The sequence below is a fragment of the Rhyacophila brunnea genome, unplaced genomic scaffold (genome assembly GCF_057557595.1).
Source record: "Rhyacophila brunnea isolate RB1 unplaced genomic scaffold, BYU_Rbru_1.0 scaffold_1, whole genome shotgun sequence".
Classification (NCBI taxonomy): domain Eukaryota; kingdom Metazoa; phylum Arthropoda; class Insecta; order Trichoptera; family Rhyacophilidae; genus Rhyacophila; species Rhyacophila brunnea.
The window spans coordinates 54,408,646-54,430,918 of NW_028232751.1; the positions used below are offsets into that span (position 1 = coordinate 54,408,646).

At 35.0% G+C, this 22,273-nt stretch overlaps 1 protein-coding gene across 1 annotated transcript in view; it reads right to left on the minus strand.

Annotated features, from left to right (window-relative positions):
• Nucleotides 1-14,806, minus strand: part of LOC147079965 (uncharacterized) — a 31,574-nt gene extending 16,768 nt beyond the window's left edge. Inside the window, exon 1 of the mRNA XM_085946021.1 lies at nucleotides 14,612-14,806. Within this exon, the coding sequence (XP_085802147.1) occupies nucleotides 14,612-14,806 (195 nt within the window). The remainder of the gene's footprint in view (nucleotides 1-14,611) is intronic.
• Nucleotides 14,807-22,273: the final 7,467 nt, after the last annotated feature.

Sequence of the window (22,273 nt, forward strand, 5' to 3'; positions counted from 1 at the left end):
CTCTGCCATGCATAGAATGAGTATTGGAAAAATAAATCCTGCTCAAGCGAGGATAGACTGTTGCAATTTTGGAACATTTTCACTGATAGATAAACAAATATATAATGATGATGTCAGAATTAGTATTATATTGATGAGTGAAGGCAGGCTGTTTATTATTATTATTTATTAGCTTGTGTGGTTACCAGAATTGTCAAACAATGTATAATGTAAAAAGGAATGTAAGAAATCATTAGGATAATAACAATAACAATCTAGCGAGGCGGTATTACCTTTATGATATATTATCTGCGACTTCCCGGCAAGTGCAAATTCATTATAATGAATTATTATCGCGATCAATTTTTAATAATTTATTATTATGTCGCGCACGCCATGATATGGTATCCATATACCAAGGAGCGATATGCTCAACAAAGAAGAAGATAACTTAATGCTATATTTTCATAAAGTGCAATTCAGATATCGCTTGAGACGTTCACGGTTTGTTATAATCGTATTTGGTTTTTGGGTAGTGACCATAATATAATGTATGCACTCCTCCTTCTTTCCTTGACATTTTGGGCTAATTCCATTTTCAAGAGATTATCTCTTGGGAATGACCTCTGTAATGAGTCAAAATGGAGAGGAAAGAAACAAGAGGAATACACGGTGAAAACCCAAAAACCAAATATAACAATCTGTCAGTGTTACCTGACCAGTACATCGCGAATTTTTTTCAAAAAATTATACTGTGCAAATGTAGTATTATTAAATTTTAATTGAAACTTTTAAATTTTTAAGTGTGTCACCAACTCACAAAGTTTGATTTTATATATTAGAGGTGTAAGTGTAATGCCGGGTCCATACTGGCAACATGTCGCCGGCAACCTCGTTAAATTTTACGATAAGTATGATAATTATCGTAAAATTTCTTAAGCAATTATGATAATTATCGTAAAAATTAACGAGGTTGTCGCGCGACTTGTTGCCGGTGTGGACCCGGCATAATACAAACATGAATGGACCATTTTTGAAATGTGAGAAACAAAAAACCTTGTTACTATTACCTGGGCTTACTTTCATGTACTTATTTCAAATATAGTTTATGTTTATATACTAGTGGTGAAGAACAGAGCATCGAGCCGTAACTGAACCGAAAACTGAAAAAAACCGTTAATTTTGTCTGAATAAAAACCGGAACTAATCTGAGGAAAAAATCGGTTTTTTTCGGTTTGGTACATGTTTAAACACGCGCGTTAATTATGTTATGATCTTACTCCCCACTTCAGTTGTCGTGATGCAACTCGATCATGAAAAAAGAATTTCAACATAAATAATTACAAGATAAAAAGAACTTTTTATATACCTACCACGTTTTTAAATTTTCTGTTGACTCATATAAACTTGACAATTCTATGTATTAATAATTTAAGACAAATAAGGCAATTGTCAACAAATCATTTTTTTGCTATTTTGCAACAAACAAACAAATATAGAATACTGAAATGTCATTTTGATTTCCATAGTAACGCATGTATATATTAATAATTTAGTTGCTAGGACCATCCCCTTAGCAACCGATAATAGTGGATTGGATTACAGATTTCTTCCGAAATAACTTTTCATACAAAACAGAATTAACTGAAAATGAATTCAATTCTACTTAAGGGCGGACGTGCTCAGCGTGGGTCAAAATGGGGCTTTTTTCTATTTTCAAAGCATGATCCTGGACATACCTTAAACGTTGTAGATAATCTATTTGTATAATTTTGAAGCCTTATTATCCTTTATGTTTATTTTAAACATTTGATGACTGCATAAAGTATTTTTATTACACAAAATAGTATTCTTTTAAACCTCTCGCTCTAATGTTTTAGAATATAGTCATATTTCGGTACATAACTGTGCAGTGGTGTTAAGATTTTTTAGATTTATTAATTTTTAAACGCATTTATAAAACCATTAGTATAATTTATGACGAGATAATTTTAGTAAAATATTTACGATAAAAAATTCTATTGATAATCTCTGTGATCCCAAATTTGACAAGAATTAGGCATTTTATTATTCAAAAAATGGGCAAGATTAACACATTTGAAGATAATTCTAAAGATACTAATTATAAGCAATGTCTTTGACCATTCAAGTGTGATAAACATCTTACGAATAATGATTGCTTTATAATAATTATTGACCTAAGAATAAGGTAGTGTTTTTTTTGAAATACGCCATTTCTTTTGGCATTCCCCAGTGGTTAAGATACAACATACGGCCGTAACCATAAATTGACAAACTATAATTAAAGTAGGGAGTAAAATGATATTAACGCGCGTGTTTGAACATGTACCGTTTAAAAAAAAAATATTTTTTTTCCGGTTAGATACATGTTCAAACACGCGCGTTAACATGACCTTACTCCCTACTTCAATTTTAGTTTGTCAATTTATAACTACGGCTGTATGTTGTAGCTTAACCACTGGGGGATGACAAAAGAAATGGCGTATTTCAAAAAAACACTACCTTATTCTTAGGTCAATAATTATTATAAAGCAATAGTCGGGAGTTACTTAAAAATCGATTCCAAGATTTGTACTGGATAAACAACCACCGGACAAACAAGAATACAAGCTAAGAAAAACGTGGTTAAAAAAAATTAATCATCTAATAGCCAACAATTTAATGAGAAGAATGAAACTGTTTTACATTTTTTAAATTTCAGGTGTTCGTTTTGTAGTTGAAATTCTTAAAACTGCTTGAAAATGTTTATTGGTGATGCTTGATCGTAAAAAGTTTTTATTGATATTCATTATTGAAAATATTTGTTCACTTAATAATGTAGGTTGATCCAAAAATAACAAAAATTTTCGAGCATAATCTTTAAGTTATTCGGATTTGTCCAAATTAAGAGTCTTGTAAAATTTGCAGATTTCTTCTCGACGGTACAATTCATGTATATTAAAAATGTTATTTACAGAATGGCATTAAAATATAGAAAAAAGTAAACTTTTTCAGAAATACAATTAAAGTTCGCGGACCCCACAGAAATACTTGACTGACATGTAAATTGTACGTAAAACATAACACCGTGGCACATCTTCGCCGTGAACATTCTATCGGAAATAGATGACCGTATACTATATGGTCTCCAATAGCCAATAAATTAATATTAATTAATGAAAATTCATGAATTCAAGCATGAAAACCTATTCTAACCTTATCTAAAAAATAATGCAATATATCGGCAATTTTCAAAATTTCTTTGCTGCTGGCTTCCGTAAAATGTATACCGACAAGAACCCCTTGTTTTATTTAGATAAGAATTTTATGTCAGTAATATACAATCAAAGTATACAATGGTTGGACTGTCTTGCCATATATTTCCAATATTCCAACATTTCACGGTGAAGTGTAATACGGCAAACTGCATACGTACAAGTTTCTGGACAAGAGTTTGCCCAGGCCTGGTTGAAGGCATTCCACATTGTATTGAATGTTGCTTCAGCCATTTTCATTCGGATAGTAAACTCCCTTAGCAAAGTGCCATCTCCCATGATGTGCATCCCAGGTATTTAAAGCTGTCAACACTCGGTGTTATGCCTGTCGCTAATTAGGGGTAAAATCTAAATGACAGGTGCTATTAAACTAAATTTAAAATTTTATTCGCGTGATTTTCAAACTGGTCCGAGGCAAATTGTTTTACAGCCTGTCGTTAGTCTCATAAATCGCACCCTCGCAACTAAACCGCCACAAGTCCAAATTTACGTGTTTTGAGTTAATTACTACGTTTCATTGTCTATCGTTCATAGTATATGTACCGAAAATTTCATATCTCTAAGTCATCAAATTCAAGTCAAAACTTCATTCAATATCTAAACATATTTCAAAAACACAGTACAAAAATGCGAAAGGTAAAAACTTCAAAGCTGATTTTCTCTGTTTGACGTTTTTTGGATTGTGGCAGTTTAGTTGCAAGGGTGAGAAATGACCTTGATTAGACAGGGTTCGAAATGATCGGACCGCACAGAAGCACAGCTCAAAAAATAATTTGACTTTGTGAACTATGTTTGGCAGATTTGTATTAGCTTTTGTTTCTAATTACAATTTTTAATATTGCCTCTACGTGCTCATCTCTCCCATGGGTACCAACCTTAACTAAAAGTCATGTCAGCCAAAGCACATTTGAATGTATGGAGACCTTGGTAACTGCTCCTGAGACATTCCCAGTAATAAAAAAAATGATGCTTCACATTAAACGTAGGGTCCCGTGATATGCCCGATTAAGACCGGGCCCATTAACTTCAATGTTTGAACTAGGTAGGACATATAACAAAAATCGTGCACACTTATTTTTAGAAAATATATATAAAAAATTACAAGATAAAAAGGACTTTTTATATAACAACGTTTTTAAATTTTCTGTTAAAAAACAAACAAATATAGAATACTGAAATGTCATCTTGACATTTCATTTTGATTTCCATAGTAACGCACGTATATATTAATAATTTAGTTGCTACGACCACCGCCTTAGCAACCAATAATGGTCTTTTACTTTTTACGGATATTTCTGAAATAACTTTCCATACAAAACAGAATTAACTGAAAATGAATTCAATTCTGCTTAAAGATGGCTAAAAGTATTAAAATAATGCATTGGCATCGTGTTCTGATATATTCTAAAAGTTTCAAATGTCTATCTAGTCGTTAGTTAAAAATCGATTTCAAGATTTGTACTGGACGAACAACCACCGGACAAATAAGAATAAGAGTTAATAAAAATTTTGTAATTAGAAAGATACCTACTTAAATATGTTAATATTTTCGGAAAATTATCGAGCACTGCTCCTTTCATTTTTTCATCTCGAGTGCTATTTTAGCAGTATGAAATCAAAGAGGATTAAGAAGTGAAACGGTCAACGGAGCAAGAATCAGTGCGAAGGGAAGAGGTAGGCTGTTAAGATTCGACATAAATAGTGCAAATAGTGACAGTCGCTTTTGGCCTGTGGGTTGTGCACCACCGATCTAGTAGCTACACATAAACTGTTCTCGGAAACAAATAGATGACATTTTTAGTGTGCAAATACATGATACCTGAATTTAATAGTTTTACATCAGCTTTTCATAATTGGTTATAAATAATATCATCAAACGATAAGGCTTTAACTACATTTCTACATTTTATCATTAATAATTATATAAACAATTAATTGCAGATGCGCAATACATTAACAATTTCATTAATATTATATACATATTATATTTTACTGATTATCACATTAATTTAACATCAATGTACACAAATTGATATCAACACCAGATTATAATATACAATAAGATATATGGGAATGTTTGGGAATGGGGATATATTATATAAATCCAGAAGACCAAAGATTAATATATTTACAGAATAGGTACTAAATAAAAAAAGACTCGTGGTATCTTTACACATTATGACAGATGATTTTGTAGATATTCTGTTTATAGCATTATTAATCTAAAATATTTATATATAACATACTCAAAGCACAATCGGAAAAAGATCAAAAATGCCGTATTTTAAGCGATGTTTTGAGGTAGGATGTTAAGATTTGACATAAATAATGCGCACTGAACTTTGTCAATTATACTTATTTGTTTTCGTTTAACTAAGAAAACAAATTTCCGAAAGTACTACTTAGTTTTTAAATTTCAATTAAACCCTGTCTAAGCCAAACCATAATACTTTAGGTAGGCATGCTATGGGCGATCCGACAAAACTAGTGCAAACTTTTTCATTCATATTAATAATAGGTACATATTATTACACATGTTGTTAATTCGTTTTTTTAAGATTCATGAAACCTTGCCTATACCAAACTAGGTATAATCGATAAAAAATTCTTCTATCTATAAATAATTTATAAATTAATAAATCATTTCCGCATGATTTAGTGGCATAAGCTTAGATATTTTATAGATAAATGAATATTTTTGATTATAGTATAATTTCTCTTATTCATATACTTACTAAAAAATAATATTAAAATTTTTTCACAATGTGATTTATGTAACTATTTGCTTAAATAATTAATTTTGATCTTACGTTTGATTTATTAATGCTCATTGTAGAAAATGTTTTTTCACAAATATAGGTACCTACTTTCAAATAAAGACCCCATTTGATGAGCAGGTTTAACTATATTTGGATATACCACAAGTGAAAGTCCTCATTCTTCCAGAGGATATTTAATTTCAGATGTAATTTTTAATATTCGATATGAAGAAAAAAATCATACAGATTTAACATACCTACATCTTGCGGGACACATAACAAAGTCACGCGGGACACACTGTGTGAGCCCTTGATCTACACACTGTAGTCTTAGTCCAATGAAAACAAATACATTTGACTGACATAACCACAAACCATTCCGTGACAGTGTCACAGGGGTTTGATTATGGCAACTATGCTGTATATTATATAAATATGTTATAGGATATATGTACTGAAAATTATAAAAATAAATGAATCAATGAATTTTAAAAAAATCAACTTACCGCATCAGCACAGAATAGCGGACATCCTGCTTCATTGCCACATAATACACACATTTTCACATTCGCTTCATCACCGGCACTGTCCACCATCTTTATGGAAGATTTGGATTCCATTTGGTCAACTGCTTTGCCCAACGGATATAGTCAAACTGAGACAAAGTTTATCGATTGAATCGAATCAATATACTAATTCAATACGCCATTTGCACAAGCTCTTGGCTTATCTGGTTGAAATTGGACACTGCTAAATTATTCGCTTTGTTATTTTATTATTATAAATTATAAGGGTGTTAATGCGGAGTTTCTTATCGATGCCACCGGCATCTTATTACAAAACTCGACAATAACATAATTAAAAACTGCAATATCTTAAAGAGAGCCGATGTGCACGCTTTTACGATTTGATTTATTGATTTGATAATAAAAAATAAAATTGGAAGAGTGCAAATTTCAAGTTAGTTTTAATATTACATACAAGCTTAGTTAAATGAAATAAGATACCTTTCAAAACAACTGAATGTAAATGTAGGTATCGTAAGTCGACAGAGAAAATACAGGTGGTCCTCTACTTTCGTGCATAATTAAAAATGGTTTCCTAAAAATGTGCACGAATGTTGAATTTTCGAAATAGAGCAATGTAAAAAGTGTATTTTAAAATATTTTAGACAGTAATGAATTAAATTCATTATTGTAGCATCTCCAATGAATTTAATATTATGTAAAGAATTCTTCTTCTTCTTCAACCCTGTCACGTCCTAACATTGGGGCATAGGGCAAGCACAAGTTGGCGCCACTTCCCTCGGTCCATCGCCAACTCCTGCGCCTTCCGCCATGTCAGACCTGCAGCACTTAGGTCGCTTTTGTAGCATCGCTGCAGGGTGAGGGAGGGCCGGCCACGGCAACGAAACCCTTGAGGCTGTGCCACAAGGGTACGAAGTGCCGCACTCTTTGGCAGCATCCGGAATACGTGTCCCAGCCACGTAAATCGTCTTTTCGTGATAACTTTAATCACCGAAGGCTGTTGTGTCTGCTCACGAACTCGGGTGTTTGTAACGCGGTCGTACCAATGTACTCCTAAGATTCGGCGGACACATCGATTCTCAAAGCTCAAAAGCCGAGACTCTTGAAGCTTAGTAAGATGCCATATCTCACAGCCATACAGGAGCACAGGTAGCACGCACGCGTTAAACAAACGACATTTGGTCCTCACAGAATATAGCCTTGACCTCCATGCGACTCCAAGTTGGTTGAACGCAGAGCCCGCCACACCCATGCGGATTCCAAGCTCACTAGAAATACCACCATCATCGGCAACCGTGGCACCCAAGTATTTGAATCTGGACACCAGCTCGACGGGCAGACCGGAAACCCGCAGAGTAGTGTCTGCGTCGATGCATGCAGCACTGCACATGGATTTGGTCTTAGCGGCATTCAGATGAAGACCCACACGCTTCGAGTTCGCGGCGAGCCTGTTCACGGTTACCTCCAACCTTTCAATCGACGAGTCAAACACGACTGCTTCTTGGACTATGAAAAGGCAATTGACAGTCCTCATCGTGAATCTCTGTGGCAAATTCTGCTAGGCTATGGTGTCCCACGGAAACTGGTCGCCGTGATAAGTGCTCTCTACACCAATACAGAGTGTCGCGTGAGAGCAGCCGGAACATCCTCTGACCTCTTTGAAATCACGTCAGGAGTCAAGCAAGGATGTGTACTTGCGCCCTTTCTTTTTATCATCATGATGGATTTCATAATGCGTAAGACGGTTTGCCCCGACAGTGGGATACGCCTACATCATGATGACACAACCGATCTATGCGAAGAAAGACTGTGCGACTTGGAGTATGCAGACGACGCAGTCGTGTTTGACTCGACGATCGAAAGGTATGTAAAGAATACAGTAGCGCACCCAAGGGGGGGGCCAGGGGGCCTTGGCCCCCCCCCAAAATATGAAAATCATCAGAATGATTTTATATTGGTAATATAATATATTATTTACTAATAAATAAATAAACAATACATGTAAAAAAAAATTTTTAGAATATTTTAAATCATTTTCATCCTAGAGCTGGAGTGCAAAGTTATGAAGCATATACTCTATCAGGGAACTCTGAGTGTGGACATTTGCGACTAAAGTAGAAAGCCGATACATTCACAACGACGGGTCCAACTCTCGTTGTTGTCTATGGATGACCTGTCATTGTTCTATAGAGTGCTCATACTGACGCGTCTGTCGTGTTCACACAGGGAATGGTTTGATTTGAATAGATAAGTTACATGATAAATAATACACTAGTAACACACCTTTTACAAATGTAATGCATAGATCAATGCTACATATTTTTTGGAAATCGATATTACCAACGGTTTTTGTGTGAAATACTAGTCTGACTTTGACCTGGTGATGAATAACAGGAATGTATATTATTTATAAATAACACTGATAGTTAATATATTTTGATTTGAGATGTTTGTATAATTCAATTTGAAACGAGAAAGGGCGAATCAATATGTTAAGCAATCTGGGATCTGATTTTGACAACTAAACAGTGGACCGCTCGTTGCTTGTGCAAAAAGATATGCTCAGGCTTTATTAATCTAAAGACGGTGCTGGTGTGGAGTAACAGGCAACCGATCGCGAGTGTGGAAGAATATGTGATAAAATTAAACACGACGTGTCAAGAATGTCACACGTCAAATACTGACAACTGCTCTCGGTGTATGCATTGACGCTCATTCAATATTGGTGTATTGAAGGTTGCATCACACACTATTGCACGTTTATAATGTTTGGTTCATTTTCGTAGGACACTCACACATTCAAAAACCTGCTTCAAAATGTAATGTATTGGGGAATAGACTATCGGAATGATATTTATTAATCTATTCTGTGATATGAACTATGTATCATCATCGGCCGGGGTCAATCCACTGCTAGATGAAGGCCTCCCCAAGCTTCTTCCAACTCTCTCGGTCCTGTGTCTTTCGCTGCCACGTATTTCCGCCGAACTTTACCAGTTCGTCAATCCAGCGGCTTTTAGGGCGACCCTGTGGCCGTTTCGTAGTATGTATCTATATCATGATAAGATTTTAATTGAATTCTACAAAGGACTTTTACTTGAGGTATATCCAAATATAGTTAAAAACGCTTCTTTATTTGGAAGTACCTATATTTGTGAAAAAGCATTTTCTACAATGAGCATTAATAAATCAAACTTAAGATCAAAATTAACAGACAACCATATCGCATCTATTTTGCGTATTCACACCACAAAATTTGAGCTTAGATTACAGTATTTAGTTTCAAACAAACAAAAATATTGCATAAATCGGTGTGTGTACTTATATACGCGCGTTAGAAGTTATTCTTCTTTGGCGTCTAAACAAAAACAAAACTTGTACTAATAACCTAGATTCTTCGGCTAGCTCTGGTGTGGTGATTTAGAATCAGGTTCACAAAATAAATAAAAGTGTTTCTTTGGTTCATCGAACTATCTATATTTCAAAGTATTACGCAACCAGAATGCATTATAAATTATAAAAATTATGTGTTACATCGCGGCTGGTCACACGCAAAAAATACACTCTGATCTGTTTTCCTAAACGCGCCAATATAAGTATAACTTCAAAAAAAAGCATCGCCTGGGTTGTATGAGTGCCTAGACATTTTCCAGTGCTTTTATAAGAATGTAGACTAAAGTAAATAGTATCATGACACCTACTTTTGTATTTCATAAACCATCACCTACACTATACAGGGATTTTATAAGAACCTAATACATTCGCCTAGTATGAAAATATCTTTAATCATTATTTAAATTTAGTAAGAATGCGAAAATTCTAAAAGAAATTACCATGGTAACTATTAAACAATAATAAAAACGAATTGTCTTTATTTGATTATAAAGCAATATATACCTACATAAGTTTATGAGTGCCTAATACTTTTTTTCCAGTGCACCGATAATATTTGAAAAATAGAACATTATGATGATTTTATATTTCGTTCACAAACAATCTACCTTATCTATATTATGAAAGCCTAGTACATTTTTTTAAAATATGGAATATCAATATTATTTTTAGCGTAGTAATAAATAGGTGAAAATTGTAGAATGCATTGTCATTTCTTCATAAACAATCTACCTGCAGGATCTTATGCGAGCCTTATACATTTTTTTTAAAAATGCGATATGTATATTATTTTAAGCTAGGTGAAAATTCTAAGAGAATTTTTTATTTTTTTAAAACAATCTACCTGCAGGGTTCTATGCGAGCCTGATACATTTTTTTCAAAATATGCGATATGAATATTATTTTAAGATAGGTGAAAATTTTAGAAGACATTGCCATTTTTTAAAAACAATCTACCTGCAGGGTTATATGCGAGCCTGATACTTTTTTTTCAAAATATGCGATATGAATATTATTTTAAGATAGGTGAAAATTTTAGAAGACATTGCCATTTTTTTAAAAACAATCTACCTGCAGGGTTATATGCGAGCCTGATACTTTTTTTTCAAAATATGCGATATGAATATTATTTTAAGTTAGGTGAAAATTTTAGAAGACATTGCCATTTTTTTTAAAAACAATCTACCTGCAGGGTTCTATGCGAGCCTGATACATTTTTTTCAAAATATGCGATATGAATATTATTTTAAGATAGTTGAAAATTTTAGAAGACATTGCCATTTTTTTAAAAACAATCTACCTGCAGCGTTCTATGCGAGCCTGATACATTTTTTTCAAAATATGCGATATGAATATTATTTTAAGATAGTGAAAATTTTAGAAGACATTGACATTTCTTCATAAACAATCTACCTGCAAGATCTTATGGCTACCCCCAAGCATGAAAATTATCAGGATGATTTTAAACATTGAAATTGAAAGCCAATAAACTATACCTTTGGGCTTAGACAAATAAAAACACGGCAAAAAAATGATTTGTAATAATTCTCCGGCACCCTTTTTAGAAAAATTTCTTAGATCTTAATTTCTAACACAGCAATTTCGATACACTAATGTCAGGTTTTTTTAGAAAACCAATCCCTAATGGAACTGTCAAAAAATTCTCGGTGTCCACCCGAATTCCGGAGTGGTGTAGGTCATTGCTGGGGAGGGCTGACAGGGCTCTAGCCTGGGGGCCCGGGCTGTGGGGGGCCCGGCTAGTCGGGTTGACCAGATAAGTGAGATAAACACACATCATAAATTAGCTTTAATAGTAAAAAAGTCGAACACTTTCAATTACTTATATAATTGTGCAATATATTTTTTGATTATTATGTGTCGATACTCGACAGCTCCATTATTAAAGTAGATGTATTAAAAATCGCCAATAATTAACTGTATAAGTAATTTAATTGTATAATTAAGTTTTAATTTGAACTAAAACACAATTTGAAAAACGTTAATGTAGTGTTTCACACTGCTTTTAATCTTAGCGGTAGGTAGGGGGCCCGCTAAATATCCTAGCCTGAGGGCCCGTTTCTGGATGTGGGGACCATGGTATAGGTACACCGATTGCAACAGACAAAAGATCGATAAACGAGAAATTAGGCTGTGAAGAAGGAAAAGAGCCTATGGGACTAATTTACATTCTCCTCCTTGGCCCCCCCCAATATTAAATCCTGGGTGCGCCACTGAAAGAATACCTCTGTTTAAATTTGTCGAACCAGCCTTTACTTGCTTGAAATTCCACATTAGAATGTTGAATGGTTGAAAAATTTAGAGGGACATCTTTTTGATGTTGATTATCAATACAATATGATGACAAAGATATATCCATTTCATCCATCAATATGCCATGTCTATTGGGAACAATCATTTGAGATATATTTCCATCGTAGACCGGTTTAAGTCGTGTGAACGGCGAATTGAAGCAAAAAATTACAGCTTGAAAGCTCTGCAGAACACTTCATTATTTCCATCTTTATCTCGATCGTATGAAGTTTATGGGTTCTTAATTTCTTTTGGCGGTATCAAAACTGCAGTTTCCCGTTTCTCACTCATGTTTAAAAATTCATAAGGGAGAAATATTTCCGTAAGCGGTGGAATGAGGAGTGACTGCACGGAAGCGTAGGTACACTTTTTCATGTCCGGAAACTTGTAGGTACGTATGCAGTTCACCGTATGTCACTCATGGCTCCCACACCCTGAAGCGGGCCCCCAGGCTAGGGTCTTTGACGGACCCTCCTACCTATCGCTAAGCTTAAAGGCAGTGCGACGCTCTAGAGTAGCATTTTCCAAATGGTGATTGAGGTAAAATTAAGGGTATTCAGTGTATTTTTAGCGATTTTGTGTGTTTTTAATACATCCGCTGAATTAAGGAGTTGTCAAGTATTGACACACAATAATCGAAAATTTCATCGCTCATATTTCAAAATGTTATAGTCGAATAGCGCCGCAGGCGACTTTTCTTGGTATGAAAGAAAGTTTATGATATAAATGTATTTGTCTCACTTATCTGGTCGACTCGCCACACTAGCCAGGTTAGAGCCCTGTCAGCCCCCCCCTTGTGGGGGCCATGATCTCACTTCACCGTGAAATGTTATATCGGAAATATATGGCCGTATATTAACGACCATTGAAGTTAAGCCCTCCAAACCAAAACCGGCCACGCACCACACTCGGTATTAATCGAACATATCACGTGGCCCTACATTGGCAATGTGAAGCATCTAGTTCAGTTTTAGGCCGGGAATGTCCTAGGAGAAGATACCCATGACTAAGGTTGCTACGCTCAAAGTGAGCTCTAACTGAGTTTAAAGAAGTTACTTTCTAATGCAAAGTGCTGAGGAGAGAAGAGCACAAGGGAATTATAAAAATAAAAATGATTCTAGTGTATAATATATAACAAAAATAATGAAGCTAATCATACGAACAGCAAAAATTGTCCAACCCAAGTCCAACCTCTTTAGGTCGTATAGTACTGTCATAAAATTCATGTCTAAATAAAACACGGTTCGTACCGGTTTCCACTTTACAGGAAGCCAGCAACAAACAATTTTTGAAAATAACCAATAAACTGGATTATTTGTTAGGTTATGTTAGGTTTCCATTCTTGAATTCATGAATTTTGCCAAAATCGGTTATGAAAATTGAAATAGGTTATATTAAGTTAGGTTAAGTTTTTTTTCTAGATGCCTTTATGGATACCTCGCATTTACTATCGAGGTTTCTTTCAGGACTTTGGCACGCAAACTACTCTACTTGATGCTAGTCAAATGGAAATTGTGCCGGCTGAGAAATATGCCTTATTGAAAACTATTCTTCTACCCGCATCGGGTATTGCTAATTTGAATTCGGCCAGGGCCTATTAAACCGCCTTGCAAAAACCCATGGAAAATTTTTTGTAGCGCAAGACGGTGGTGATTCTGATGAATATTTTGTCGTATTCATTGGGAACTGAGAGCTGCGATATATAGCCGAGTTTTTCCCGTGGTAAAAGAAATGTCGCATAGGACTGATATTCTGAGCATATACTTATCCTATCTTCAGTCTGGACTGCAGTCACTGAATCTGAACGGCATGAATCATCATTACATGTCACCATTTATTGGTTTGATTCTTTTTATTACATTAATACAGAAATTAAAAAGTGCATCTACTCCACCCTAGTTTGCCATGGTCCCCGGAAGGTCGCGAATGTCCGCATCTGCCATCTGTAATAAAAAAATTCAGGTTGTGCCGCTCCTTGCTAAAAATTTGACAATCTAGGAGTAAATGTAGGACGCCCTAGTCGCTTCTGTCGTCGCATGGGCACTTTCCATTAGCTGTTATTTTAAACCGGTGCTGGTATGCTCGCATGACTCCGTGACCTGTAAGGATCTGAGTCATTTCAAAACACAGCCCCTTATGCACCCTGACGTCTCGTGCTGCTGAAATTGAAGGTAAAAACTTTCGGGTCAACTCCCCTGTTGAAGAGTTTAGGTATCGTGAGTTCCATTCGTTGTTCACCATATCTGAAATTGTAATTTTCGCGTAGCTCAGAGGAAATTTGTCATAAGCTATAGCGGTATTGGGTTCAGAAGCATCACGCCGAGCCAATTTGTCGGCTCTTTCATTTCCTTCTATCTCGGTGTGTTACCTTATCCACTTGAAGTGCACCTCGGGGTGGCGCCGTCTTAGTATTGCGGACTCGCTGTGAATAGATTAGACAAGGGATCTCAAATTGCTTGGATTGAGCTTTTGGAGTCGGAATAAATACAAATACTATTGTTTTTGGTGAGCTTTCGTTGGATTTGATCTGAGCTTTCCCACTCCAGAGCGCGTTGGATGGCATTATAGTTCGGCCTGCATTACCGTACAATAGCTGGCAAGGCGATACTTACGAGCCGCTATCTCACCGCCATTAATGTATGCCACAAGCCCTGCACCAATACCGCCATCAATTTTGCTCCCACCCGTGAAAATCGACATGTTATTGCGTTCGTTGCTTTCCAACATTGCAGGATTAGAAACCACTTCAGAAAATAGTCTAGCCGGTGTGGCAGCCTTCTATGGTCTACGAGTTTTTTGTAAAGCCTATCGTCTGGAAGGAAACCTGCGAGGCCCTCCTCGCCCTTCTTAGCCCTGTAAGTGAGAGCAATTTGTTCCAAATGTAAATCTAGAGGCTTAAGTCCTGCTTGCGTTGAGTTTAGAGTAGCCGTGCATTAAGCTCTGCATATTCGTATCGCTAGTGCTCGCTGAACCTTATTGAGTTCAGGTTAGGTTAGGTATACATTCTTGAATTCATGATTTTTTCCAAAATCAGAGACGACCGTATACTATACGGCGTATAGTATATGGTCATCTCTTTCCGATAAGAAAACCTAGTATCTATAGTCTAAGCGGCAAACTGTGCTACGATGAAATGTGATGTATGTACAATTTACATGTAACCATCTAAAATGGCTTAAGTCAATCCATAATATAATGGAAATGCAATGTATCAATTTAAATAAAACACAATAAGACGTATTTAGTATCTACTAATTTCACTTACTAAGTGGAATTAGTATTACATATTGTGTTTTACTTTAATTAAGGCTATACTTCAGTTGAGGCATGGTCTAAAAAGATCGTGACTAGGTGATGCGCGGATTGTGCAAATGACGCGAGCCGAACGAAATATAATTTGTCATAAAAATTCAACATGCGTCCATTTAATGTTATGTGTATTGTTATATTAGTAATAATAAAGGTATATTCATTACATGTTTTCTTTTTCAAGTACATGTGTAACATTTTTTAGTAAATGCATTTAAGAATATATTCCTTCGACGCCATCTCAAAACAAATTGAAGTGCTTACACCTCGACTGTCGGTCTCCGATTAGCGATGAGTGAAAAATTTCGTCCCACCTACTGTTGAAAATTATTTGTGTTTCACTTATGTATGCTCTAACTAAAGCAAGGACATATTTTTACTCATCAGTGGATTATGGTCTCAGAATACGTGAAATCATCATTTGATACATTTTAAAAGTTTAGCAATGATTACATGATTACACACAGTAAATACGTCATCCCCATGGATGAGGGTGTTTTTTGTACTCATTGAATTAGTGTCGACTCAACGTATGATAAACAATCTCTATTTATATATTACATCATTGGTGTCCAAACTCAATAAGGATATAAGCTACTTTCAGAAATTGAAATTATTGTCTGGTGAGCTACTTATACATATTCCTTCGTTATATTATTTTTATCTTCGTCCTTTATCGTACAATACATAGTATTATTATATTTAAGAAATTGGACTTCAATAAAATATAAAGCGCGTACTTTAATTTTTTATTTGTAAACAAAATAATAATTTTTAATTAACTATTTCTTTTATTCAACGAATAATTCACAAGATTTAGGAATGTACCATTCTAATTATTGAACATACATAATTATTATAAAAAACACATCTGAGAAAATATATTATAACCAATAGAATAAATCTTTTTGGAAAAAGTTAGACACCCGACAGGAATCAAACCTGCATCTCCTGGGTTTACGCCCCAATCCGCGCATTATCCACTATGCTACGAGGTGACATACTAATGACGACAAACTTTAACTATTGGCCTTTTAATACCTGCTCATCAGCGTTCTTCCAAATCAAGCTACTACTGGCGATCGGTTTTTGTTTATTAAATCAAAGTAGGTACCTACTAATTCAATTACTAACCGACGTCATGGATTTCTCCAATATTTTATGATATAACTTACTCGTACTTGCTAATAATTTTTAATTATATATTTATTTTATTCAACGAATAATTCACAAGATTTAAGAATGTTTCTCAGAAGTTTTTTTCAAAATTATGTATGTTCACAATAATAATTGAAAATAATATCTTGAAATAAGTGTGAGTATATTATATCCTCACCAGTATGGCCTTTTAGCGGATTAACTTTTAAAAACTCTTCCGTCACAGTAAAATAGCTGAAGATCGATCATTCATAGAAATAGGCTAACTGAGATGTGTCAATTACATCGGTAGATTCATCAAGCTGGAGTGATATATAGCAACATCTCTGCAAGTCATTTTTTTCATTGCAATTGCATTTCATTGAAACTTCTTCTTCGGCCATATCCGCCCCATAATTGGAGCATATAGATACCACGGGGCGCCACTCGGCAGTCTCCTTGCTTCGTTCTAGGTCAAACCATCATCCCGTAGCTCCGCCGTATACACTCTATAGATAGTATTTAGCGGCCTTCCAGGACGCCGGAATCCGGTCGGCTTGAAGAACAGGCAAGCCAGGTTGAGATTCTCTTCTGGCATCCACAACATGTAGCCGAGCCATGTCCAACGTCGCCTTTTCACTCTCAGTGTGATGAAAGGTTGCTTGGTGCGTTCTCTTATATCCTCGTTGGTCCTAAAGTCATATCACCGCACACCCAGTATCCGTCGCAAACATCTGTTTCGAAGCTCAGTATACGGTTGCTCTGAGCCTTCGTAAGGTGCCATGATTCGCTATCGTAAAGCAGCACTGTCAGTATGCAAGCGTCGAATAGGCGGCATTTGGTTTTGATCAAGTATAATCGTGAGTCCCAGACATTCCGCATCGAGTTGAATGTTGCTCTAGTCATTCCCATTTGGATAGCCTGCTCTTTCTGCAAAATACCATCTCCCGTATGTGTACTTCCATGTACTTGAAGCTGTCAATGCTCTCGATGATTTGTCTGTAGCTAATCAAAGGGAAATCTGGATCAGGACAGATGCTATTACACAAAACGTTGTTTTCTTCGCGTTGATTTTCAAACCAACGTGAGATGAGTTATTATGCAACATGTCAATTGTCCCTTGAATGCCCTCGATTGAGTTGTCGAACAGGACAACGTCATCGGCGTATTTCAGGTCGCATAGCGTCACCGTGGGGGTAACAGTTATTCCTCAGTCGGGTGGTATTGACCGTAGTATGAAGTCAAAGAGGATTATGAAGAGAGACGGTGCAAGGACACAACCCTGTCTGACTCCGGTAGTGACCCTGAACCATTTCGCGACACTGTCTCCAATTGAAACTTAGTTTGAGAAATATTTAATTTCGGTATCAAATAATAAAAATTGATAGTCAAATTTATAAATATGATAAAATATCCTACACGAGCCACCGGTAGCTCGCGAGCGACCGTTTGGCGATACCTATAATAATTATAGGTACCTATGTAGGAGATGAAAGACTAATAGGGTCTCGTATCCCTTTTGCACCTTGCTGAACTTTCCGGTAGTAAGTTGCGTGGCTTCCAAAGTCGGGTGTCACCACCGTAGCGGTGTCTCGTTGTTGAGAGAGGAGACCGCTGTGATTGGGGATGACTTGGCGGTGTAGATCGCGCCGGCGCGAGGTTATTTGGTGCCCTAGGCAACGTTTATTTGCGCGCCCCCTTTTTAACAAATTGTCTCATTTTTTTCGAAATCATAAAAAAAACATTTAGGGATCATTAGACATATAATAGACACTTATTAATAAAATAATTTTTGTCACTATATTTTTATAAAACACACTTAAGAGATTTCACTGATGACACAACTTTTTCTGTTATAGCTCCTGCTAAGATCTGGATAAGTTCATTTTGGGTATCTTTTCCCAAATAATGAACCAGTATTTCTTGATGTTTGACTCTGCGCAAATGTTCATTCATTACAGGGTCGAAGAAAGCTACATACTCAACAAACTTCAAGAAAAAACCATTTTTGGTAGTATTCAACTTTTCATTATTTTGTTCCACGCAATCCACGTAATGCCAGATTTTGTGTGCCAAGTACTCTGATCAAAACAATTAAACGCTCCGATATTTATCACCAATATTGCTCTTCTTTGATTTGTCGTGGGTCTAAATCAGTGATCGCAAAACGGTCGCTCGCGAGCTACCTGTAGCTCACGGCGGCATTTTCGGTAACTCGCGTAGGATATTTTATCATATTTATAAATTTGCTATTTAGTGACTTTAAAAAAGTTGAGCTAGAAGTTAGCGCTCATAATGAAGGCCTTGTTTGGTTCTACCTACTTATGTGAATAAACATTTTCCACTATGAAGGTGGGTAAAAGTAAATATAGGGACAGACTCACAGATGTACATCTTGATAATTGCATTCGGATGGGGGTGACAAGGTACTCACCAAGAATTGAAAAAATTGTGGAGGAAAGTGAATGCCATTCTTTTCACTAATTATTTTTACTTTTTTTTTCGACCATGTCCAATCCTAATAGGGTCAAATTATGGGCCTCCACAGAGTAGAGGTTTGTATTAACAGATTTTGTTTTTTACGAGAAATGGATGTCAGCCACTTGCTCAACCTATTAGGTCCATACCCTGACTCACACACAAATTGAAAAACAATATATGTGTACTTTGCCAGACCCAGGATTCGAACCTGAGACCCACGGCGTGATAGTCCAACGCTTAAGCCGCGCGGCCACCGTGGGTGTATTTCAAGATATTTTAAAATTATTACTTTGTTTATAAATTAATAATTAAAGTACGCATTTTATGTTCCGATGTCCTAATTTATTTTAAGTAATACGAGTATAATAATATTATGTATGATACGTTAAAGCAGTGGTAAAACAAATATTTTTTATATTATACAATTACTTAACAGCCAAATTTGCGTACATGGCTGGTAATAGGTATATTTGAGTACCTACCCGCATAAATTTAATAAAACAATGTAAGGTCAGAATAAAAATATATTGACGTGCTCTAATAAATAAGAAGGATTCAAAAATAAAATGGAAGGGGTTAAGACAAGCATCTCTACAAATGTACCGAAGGACCTACCAGACCACTATTACACAGCAATTAATTTTGGATCTGTCTCAAAAACATTTACCTTTGCTGCAAAAGAAATTTCATCATTACTTTCATAGAATCAATACGACTGGATTCAAAACCCTTTTGCAACCAATGCCGAAAATTCTACAGAAGCACTTTTCCTATACACTTTTCCTTTCGAGAGGAATTTGTTGAATTGATAAACGACGAGATGCTAAAACTGAACTTCCCCGTTGTTCCATTGGCTATTTCCTGGTTTTCGTTTAATAAAGAAAATTATCGGATATTCGGCAAGGCAGATCAGCTTCCATTTCCTACGACATGTCTAGGTGAGCAAAGTTTTTCAACTCAAGTTATAATTAAAAATAATAAACAGTCTCTCAGCTCTTTCAAATGTCAAGTCAAAATATATAATACTTTTACGTTCATTGAAACCAGCTCAGATATCACATTAATTAGTTAATATTGATAATACAAATATATGGAAATATGTACATTTGGTTATTCCTTGTGTGTTATGTATATTTCATTATTTATCAAATAAAAAATCGGTGTGTGTACTCATGCACACGCGTTAGAAGTTATACTTCTTTGGCGTAACAAAAAAAATAAGCCATTACCTGAGTCCATTAATATTACAGTGGATTAGGTTGATGAAAACGTACGCGATTCATCTGTGTCTCATATAGCACATGATAATTGTAATTTAATTATTGTATTGAACTATAACTCATCTTTGCCATACAGCGGTTATAATCGATTCAGAAGTGCCCATGATGAATTAATAAAAAATCAAATTTTAATATATTTTTTGAATTATTTACCTACCAACTCAACATTCAAAAAAAATATTTATTTATTGATATATAATTTAACTCATAAATACTTACATAAATATAGCCTCAAATGTTGATACACAATCTTTACAATGAAAAATAATATACTATAACATACACTCCAATATAAATAAAGTTTTATGAATATAAATTAACAGTGTAGAATGTTAGTCTCCAGAAATTTGTTTATAAACATATATATTTATTATGACACAATATTGGTTATGTTGACAATAGGGATTCCAGTCCCGAGCTATTTTTGATACCTATGAATCCCGGGATTGATAAACATAATCCCGGGATTTTGGGATTGATTTTTTTATCAATTTTTATGGAAAATAAAATAAAAGCGAAAGAAAATATAACAGAAAAAATACTTTTAATAAAAAATAACTACATTAGAAATAAACTGAGTTTGAATGAAGTTTGATTTATACCCATGTGTAGGTTGCCGATTCATTTTATTTTTTCACATAAATTATTAAAAATGAGAAAGATTGGAAAAAAACAATGCTTCGCACTTTTAACAAAGTAATTCCGCCATGATATACGTTTTACGGCAGTTTCATATTTGGCTGACTAATTAGATTTATGAAGCGGAAAGGCCATAAGTACGCCATGATTATTTGCTTTACTATTTTAAATCTCGCTAATCCATTCATTATGTCTTTACTATCAGAAACAGCAATCTCATATTAAATTCACATTATTATTTATATTACAATATTATTTACTCCATTAAACTTGTGTATTTCCAAGATTGAACGTATACAATATTAACAATAAATGTCTTAAATAGTATAAATTATACTAGATTTATTTTTGACCGATTTTATCAATGTTATTTGTAAATATAAAAATTTTATATTAACAATGGAAAAAAATGCCAATCCCGGGATTGTCAAATTGTAATCCCGAAATCCCGGGATCAGAATTTTGGCTCGGGATTGGATTCCCTAGTTGACAACACGAGCTGTGTGAAATTAATTTTAGTTCTTTATGAGTCCGCTTATGTTTTGCGCTCTAGGCGGTTGCCTATTTCGCCTATATGGACGCGCCGGCCCCGTATAGAAGGTGAGTCAGCGATTTCATCGGGGTCACCACTGTAGAAGTCGTCGATGGTGTTGTAGATGAAAGGAGTGAGAGTTTATTTATGGTTACATACTTACAAGGGTACAATCGGTACAATAATATAAGTAAACTGACAGTAGGCACATATACTGAAATAGTAACGGACCAGGTACTTAGATTTGAGTGACATGTCCGATGAATTATTATTCGCTATTTATACAATCAAAATAATATCTACCCATTAGAAATTAGGAAATACCTATATTAATCGAGTCAGTTACTTATTGTCATTTTCGTCAATAGACATACGAGTGGCTGACTATTAAATGTATAAAATATAGAAATCGCGGAAATAACCTTTGCCGTAAGATATTTACTTATTTTACTATAATTTGACACAACAGAAATGAATATTAAAGAATTTATTATTGCAATACCGCCAACCAATCTACTGACACAAGTAATGAGTAATTTATCGCCATAGGTATCATCTATATTTCATTCTCAAGTTATCAAAATAATGTAGGTATGTAAAAATGAAACCACACTTTTGTTAAAATCTTTTTATATTTTAAATTATTCTTTTT